Source organism: Myotis brandtii, unplaced genomic scaffold (assembly GCF_000412655.1).
Source record: "Myotis brandtii unplaced genomic scaffold, ASM41265v1 scaffold647, whole genome shotgun sequence".
In the NCBI taxonomy this organism is placed as follows: domain Eukaryota; kingdom Metazoa; phylum Chordata; class Mammalia; order Chiroptera; family Vespertilionidae; genus Myotis; species Myotis brandtii.
The window spans coordinates 158,906-166,575 of NW_005370500.1; the positions used below are offsets into that span (position 1 = coordinate 158,906).

Below are 7,670 nucleotides of genomic sequence, written 5' to 3' on the forward strand. Positions count from 1 at the left end.
ATCCTGCCACCTCCACTCCCCTCTGCTCTGAGGACACCTGAGAGCTAAGCATCCACCTGCCTTCTAGCCACTCTCAGCAAGTGGAGGACCCGTGAAAGGCCTGGACGCCTCCTCCGGCCACCAGGCTGTCCAGCCAAGGTCATTTCTGAGCAGCCCATGAGCCTCTCACTGAACAGAAGTGTCGTTGGTGGATGTCTGCTCGGGCTCTGCCCGGGCCCCTCCCCCGTGGGCCTCCCTTGCCCCAGAGCCTCTAGCCAGGCTCCAACCTGGGCACTCAGTTCTCTCCCTGCCCCTCTCTCCTCTCCCAGACCTTGAGCAGAGGATCCTGCAGACGTTGAAGGGCGCTGACACCCCTTTGAAGGCTGCCCAGCTGGCAAAGGAATGCCAAGTGCCCAGGAAGGACATCAACCGTGTTCTCTACCGGATGAAAGAGAAGTTGAAAGTGGATCGCGATGACTCTGCGAAATGGCGCTTGAGAGAGGGTGGGCCTGGAGAAATGGTTCCCACAGAGCCGGCCCAGCCCAGCCATGGTAACCTGCCAACCTTGGGTGGGGGCGGGGCACCCAGCACCAGCAGTCCTGGCAACGGACAAGCCTGGATTTGGGCCTGGGTTTGAATACAGGCTCTGCCCCTCGGGGGTGCATACTGTCCCCTCATCGTGCCTTCACTTCCTCTTCTGGCCAATGGAGATAAGAGCAGGGCTGCTTCGTAGGGTTTCGAGAGGATTAGATGCAAAGGGTTCAGCCTAGTGCCAGCACATAGTAGGTGCTCAGCAAAGTACAATAATAACAGAAAGTAATGATGACAATGATGATGATGATGATAGAACAAAGTTAACGTCACACTAGATCAGTGGTTCTCAACCTTCTGGCCCTTTAAATACAGTTCCTCATGTTGTGGTGACCCCCAACCATAAAATTATTTTCGTTGCTACTTCATAACTGTAATGTTGCTACTGTTATGAATCGTAATGTAAATATCTGATATGCAGGATGGTCTTAGGCGACCCCTGTGAAAGGGTCGTTCAACCGCCAAAGGGGTTGCCACCCACAGGTTGAGAACCGCTGCACTAGATCCTCTTAGCCAGTTCTGTAGCCCACAGACCAAAAGAGCTGACATTGGTCAAGTGCTTGCAATGGGCCAGGGTGCACCCAGGGTTTCCTGGATGCGAAGAGACGGCACTCAACCCCCTTTTCCCAGAGAAGTTAGGTAGCAGGGCAGCCGCACAGCTGGAAAGAGGCAGGGCAGGATCAGAGCTCCCAACACCTTCTGCCTTCCCTGGTAGAGTCCCGTCCCCTCCCTGCTCCTCCACCCCTGGCCGTCTTCCTCTCTCCAGCAGACGGGACCCTGCAAGACACAGTTGCAGTTCCCAGAAACCTGGCTCTCAGCTGGGTGACCGCGGAAGCGTTGGCTTCCTTTCAGCTGCTGGGACAAGGGCCCGTTTCCTTCGCCACAGGACCTGCTATGAGAGTTCAGGGCCGTGACCCTCCCACCCCACCGGGAGGTTCCCACAAAGCACCCTGAGGCAGCGCTCAGTCTCTGCGGTGGAAGAAGCTAACGGCCCGAGAATCGATTCCTCTGGTCGAGAGCTGACATCACTGTGCAGCCCCGTGCGCCAGGCGCGCCCGGAGGCTCGGTGCCGTCCCCGGCCCCAGGACAGCCTCCGTGGGCACTGTGATTATGCGTGTCTGATGGACGAGGGAACGGGCTCAGAGGGGCTGCGGCTGCCCAGGGTCGCACAGCTAGTAAGCAGTGGAGCAGACTCAAACTCCGAGTCCTCCTTAACCACCCACCCTCCTGCCGCCCACAGAGCTGCAGGGACAGATCTTACGGTTGCTGGAAGCCAGCGGGCCCCAGGGGGCCGTGAGCATCGCCCAGTCCCTGGGGATGAAGACGTCAAAGGATGTCAACCGATACCTGTATGCCATGCAGGAAAAGCACCTTCTGGACTTGGACAAGAATTCAAAAACATGGGCAATTTATCAACCAGGTAGGCCCTTTCATGCTTCCCTGGGCAGGGCAGGGAAAGACACGCTCTGATGCCCAACGTGTGTTCCTTGCTGGGCACCCTGCTGAGCACTCGGCCTGCTCCACCTTCAGAACCTCCCAGAAGCTTGCACTTGTCTTGCTGACCAGTCACTGGAAGGGGTTCCTGGAGGGAGGAGCATGACAGGGGAGTAACCAGGGAGGGCCTCCTGGAGGCGGGGCCTGAGGCTGTAGTTGCAGAAGGCAAGGGGCTGGGAGGGGCGGCCCACTCCTGACTGTATTGGCCTGGGCGCAGGGCTCAGCCTGAGGTTGCTGACAGTTCTGTAGGCACTTTGCCCAACTTGGAGTTGGCATTGCTGAAGGAGACCAGGCTGGGCTCAGATAGCCGGGGGGCGGAGTCCCAGGGCGACTTATCCACCAGGTGCAGCAGTCACAGGGCCTCGAGCCCACGGTCCTTTTACAGGCCCACAGAAATGTTCTCATTTCTCTTAAAATCAGAAGAAAACAGTGAACGTTATAATCATAATAACGACTCTCGCTTAGATTATATGTCTTTATCCCAATGCAGTCATAACATATAATTTTAAAAAATATGTTTAATGGAGGAAGTGGGCCCACAAAGACACAAGAGCCCAGGGCCCATGGAGGTGGGAATGTGACCCGTGTGTGCAGCGGCGAAGCCCCGGGCAGGTGGCCCGCGTGGGCGGACACCCCTGCTCCAAGGGTCCTCAGCAGTCTAGGAATGACGCCCTGCGACAGCAGGTGGATTTTAAACACTGGTCACAAAGGCAAATTCTTAAAAATGCCTTGGGAGGCAAGCAAAGCTTATCTGTGGACAGCCGCCAGCCTTGGCTGGAGGGCGCGCACGGTCAGCGTGTGGCTGCTCGAAGGGATGGGGGCAGAGGGCAGGTGAGCAGGAAGCTCCCCGATCCTCTCGGGGCAGCAGAGGACACTCAGGCAGGGTGACGATGTCCAGGGGAGGGTCATCCGAGATGCCGGTGGCATTTGTCAGACACGCCCTTTCCTGGCTAGGGGCTCCAGACTCAGCACCCCGGTGGGCACTGGGACTCTATGTCCAGGTTTGCCAGGAGACGTGGTGCTGCCAGCCGGCAGTTGGAGCCCCAGATCCGTCGGGGGATGCGGAGGGGTTGAGTGGCATGTTATTCCACAGGGACTCCCAGGGCCCCCCCCATCATTTACCAGCAAAGCCCTGTCATGATCTGTCAGAACGGACCCTACAGCCACATCTCCATCCAGAACTCCGAAGCCGTCCAGATTGGACACGGGAACAAGATTGTGAAACTAATGGCCCCTGCGGAGAGCGGTGAGTCCCCTGGGAGACGCCCTGGGAGGACCTGGGGCAGCTGCTCTGTCTGGGTGGGTCAGGGAACAGGCAGTCAACCCTCGGAGGAGAAAGGGCGGCCTTCAGATCACCACGGTCCTCCTTCACGGCCTCCTGAGAGTGAGGGCGTCTTTCCCATGCCTGGATCGAACCTTCCTGATCCCTTTCATTCCAATACCGTTCGCCTCATCCCCAGGGGACCGATCTCTTCCCATGAGAAGCAGTTCGGGTCACTCCCCTCAGGAGGAGGCCACAGGGCCACTGCAGCATTCTGTTTATTCGGAGACACACATCACATGTCACATCTCTAACACTGGAATGCCTCTCGCCAGTGGCACCCCAGTCATGATGAAATACGGCCCTGCAGGCACTGTGGTGAGAGGGGACAACAGTGAGAGCACCAGCCCCCAAGTGGGAACACTCCCTGCGACTTCTACAGAGCCCTTCCCGCTCTGGGCCTCAGTTTCCCCAGCTGTGAAATGAAGAACTTTGAAAATCTAGATCAACGCTTGCCCAATGTCAATCCTCTGAGCCTCCCCCCCGCCCCCCGATTCCAGCCAGGCCCATGCCTGACTGTTGACTCCATGTTAAAGGGTTTCCCTTTCATTCTGCTCAGATGTATTGTAGAGTAAATTTGGGCAGCATCACCTCATGTGGGAACCAGGAAGGTCACCATAAAAAGCACTGAGAGAAGTGCCGGAGGCTCTGAGCCCGGTTAGAGCTGCGCTTGCACCAGAGGGACTTCCTCCCGAGGGGCTGCGCGCACTGAGGGTGGAGGGTGGGCTCGCTGTTTGGGTGTCCAGTGCCCCAGTGACACTCTAACTCCTGGGGACCCACCTTTCCGATGGGGCCAGGAAGAGTCCGGAGGCCTGTCTCCTGTCCAGCCAGCCCTTGGTGTGTGTGGATGTTGGGAGGGTCAGAGGTCATGTTGCTGTGTTTCCTGCCAGGCTCCACGGCTCCCTGCTACCTCCCTCCACCACCAGCAGCGGGTCCCTTGGGTCAGGATCCCCCGGCTGGATCCTGGGGGCCGCAGGACATCCGCATAGACAGTTCTGTGCTCAAATGCGTGCAGCTGGGACACAGGAACGAGATGAACGTGCACAGCACCCCGGCCACGGGCCCTGGCCACAGCCCCCCAGGTAACGGGGGGTCATGCAGCCATCCGCCCCACCCCACCCCACTTGGCTCCTCAATGGATGGAACCTAAGCCAGTCTTTGCAGAGAGAGAGGCATGATGGGAAATTCCTTTCCACCCACCAGAGTGGAGCAGGTGGGGCTTTTAGAGCTAGTCCTCAGGCTCCCAGCCCTACTAAGCCCCTCAGGAGCCCTCAGTGTTTTCATCTGTACAACGGGCGTGCAGCAGCAGAGGTCGGGGCAGCTGAAGGGGGGACAGAAGAGATGGCCGACTGGGATGGCATCTAGGAGGGTGGAGGACAGGAGCCACCAAAGGACCTGGTGCCCTCCTACACACTGTCGATGGTGACCAGAAGGCCTAGGCTGTACCCTCCCGGTCACTAGTAATCAGAGTCAGGCTGGGGAGAAAGCCAGCAGAGAGGCCTGAGAGGGAGGGGAAGCCAGGGATGCAGGTTCCAGAAGGGGGAGACCAATGAGGCCTGAGGAGCGCCATGGGGTCCAGCCACCAGGGTCAGCGGTGACCTGAGGGGACAGAGGAGTGTGGGGAGTGAGAGGAGGCGGCTGAGTGTGGACAGTCTTTTCCGAAGTTTGGGTGGGACTGGCAGGAGCAGGACAGCAGGGGCTGGCGCCTTGAGAAGATGTGAACCAAAGCTGGAGATATCGTTCCAGAGCAGTGGTTCTCAACCTGTGGGTCACGACCCCTTTGCGGATTGAACGACCCTTTCACAGGGTCGCCTAAGACCATCGGAAAACGCATATATAATTACATATTGTTTTTGTGATTAATCACTATGCTTTAATTATGTTCAATTTGTAACAATGAAATTGGGGGTCACCACAACATGAGGAACTGTATTAAAGGGTCGCGGCATTAGGAAGGTTGAGAACCACCGATCTAAATATTTCAGATTTTGTGGTCTGAGGCAGGGGAGGGGGTGGTTGAGTCCCAGGCACAGCATGGAGGACCAGGTCAGCTGGGCAGCAGGAGGAGGTGGGACCCACGCTGCCCCCTGGGGGCAGAGGACAGAGAGCCTGCAGCCCAGACAGGCCACAGAGGTGCCAGGGGAGGTGGGGGCCAGGGCGCCAGCGCAGGGATGGCTTGAGAGCCAGGCTGGGGGTCCCGCTCTGGCCCAGCTGCTCACCGCCCCCCCTCCCGTCTCTCTCGGGCTGACCCACAGTCTCTGCCGCCACTGCTGGCCCAGAAGAAATCCTTATGCCCGCACCAGGACCTCACCCCGAGGGGGAGGGGGACGCGGCCCAGAGAGTCCCCATCAAGCCCTGCTTCTTGGAGGAGGACGCCATCGGCAACAGCAACAGCCTGAGTGTCTGCCGAGCAGGGGCAGGGGCAGGGCCAGAGGCCAGCCGCGGCGACCCAGGGGAGCCGGCCGAGGACGCGGGTGAGCCTGGGACCTGGTGGGCCCCTGAGAGTCCTCTCTCTCTCTCTCTCTCTCTCTCATTCATTTCTTCACCAGTAGTGCCTCCCATTTCTCGGAGGCGGGGGCGGGGTCATAGTCAGGAGGCTGTTAGAGGTGCGGGTCAGATCTTTCTAGCCCGAGACCTAGCCCATCCCTGGGCGCTGAGCCTGTTTCTCCACCTGGGAAGGGAGGACCTACTCAGCCCCACGCCTGTGATGCTGCCCTCCTTGGAGCCTTCCAGAACATGTCCCCTCCCCTGTCCTCACCTGCCTGGCCTTAGCCACTCAGTCCCCTGGTTCTTCTCAAGAAGCAGTGGTGTAGCCACCCTTGTCCATCTTTCTGAGAGGAGGAGGCAGCGGCCATTCATGCACTCACGGGTCCTAGCCCCGTCTCCCGGAGGCACAGCAACGAGCAAAACAGATAAATGATTCTGCTCACGGGGACCAGGAGCCAGGAGGGACAGGGACAACTCACAAAGCAAGCAAGCAAGCGTTTCCAAGAGAGACGGGCGCTGTACAAAACAACCCCGACTCGGGGTACACGGGGGCGGCGGCAGCCTCGTGATGGGAGGGGCGGCTTGCTCCAGGCGGGAGAGGCTCTGGGAGGAGGGGCACCAGAGCCAGCCAAGCAAAGATCTGAGGGCAGCATTGCAGGTGGAGGCAACAGCCAGTGCAAAGGCCCTGGGGTGCGAGCAAGGGGGACCTGTCCAGGAGCAAGAGGGAGAGTCCTGATGAGCGATGGGGGGGTGGTCCCTCCACACCAGGAAGCCCCGAGGAAAGGTCAGGACGTAGCTGAAGTGAGCCGGTCCCTGGAGGGGCAGCTCGATGAGCTTCGCCTTCAGAGTCTCCATGGATACAGGTCGGGACAGAGCAAGGGGGTGGGGGAGCAGGGAGCTACGTACTGTCATGGTCCCCAGTGAACCAACTGGCCTGGTCACTGAGGCGAGGCGGCTCACGCGCTCTGGCGCCATCTCTTCCCAGCGCCCGGGTCCAGAGCTGCAGAGCCCAAAGGCAAGTTCCCAGATGGCGCTGGTCCTGCTGACCCCGACCTGTCCACGTTCACCTCCTACCTGGAAGCCATGACCCTTGCAGACCGGGATTCAGAGGCCCCAGAGGACAGCCCCTGAGTGGACTGGCCCCAGCACAGGGTCCGGGGGGAGGTGGGGTCAGAACCAACAGCCGAAGGCGGACAAGGCCGGGAGGGAGCCAGCGGCGCCACGAACCCCGAACTGTACAGCTGTGTCCCATAAATGTCACTGTTGACCTTCTCGCCTCCTGCCCGAGGCCAGCATGAGTGAGCACGGGGGCTGGGTCAAGGCTGGGTCTGTGGTGCGACCCCCAGGACCCTCGGGTACAGAGCAGTGGGCTGATGGGAGGGGTGCTCCGGCAGCCGCAGGGCCCAGGCCGCACCCCCCGCAGCCTGCTGGACCACTTTGCATCGAAGCCATGACCCTTGCAGACCGGGATTCAGAGGCCCCAGAGGACAGCCCCTGAGTGGACTGGCCCCAGCACAGGGTCCGGGGGGAGGTGGGGTCAGAACCAACAGCCGAAGGCGGACAAGGCCAGGAGGGAGCCAGCGGCGCCACGACCCCCGCACTGTACAGCTGTGTCCCATAAACGTCACTGCTGACCTTCTTGCCTCCTGCCCGAGACCAGCATGAGTGAGCACAGTGGCTGGGTCAAGGCTGGGTCTGCGGTGCGACCCCCAGGACCCTCGGGTGCAGAGAGCAGTGGGCTGATGGGTGGGGTGCTCCGGCAGCCGCAGGGCCCAGGCCGCACCCCCCGCAGCCTGCT

General features: G+C 60.0%; 1 protein-coding gene across 1 annotated transcript in view; it reads left to right on the forward strand.

Annotated features, from left to right (window-relative positions):
- ZBP1 (Z-DNA binding protein 1) overlaps positions 1-7,299 on the forward strand; it is a 9,887-nt gene extending 2,588 nt beyond the window's left edge. Inside the window, exons 3-8 of the mRNA XM_014528710.1 lie at positions 309-530; positions 1,811-1,990; positions 3,158-3,310; positions 4,276-4,467; positions 5,641-5,859; positions 6,858-7,299. Coding sequence (XP_014384196.1) covers positions 309-530; positions 1,811-1,990; positions 3,158-3,310; positions 4,276-4,467; positions 5,641-5,859; positions 6,858-7,003 — 1,112 coding nt within the window. The 3' untranslated portion in view covers positions 7,004-7,299. The remainder of the gene's footprint in view (positions 1-308; positions 531-1,810; positions 1,991-3,157; positions 3,311-4,275; positions 4,468-5,640; positions 5,860-6,857) is intronic.
- The last annotated feature ends 371 nt before the right edge of the window (positions 7,300-7,670 follow it).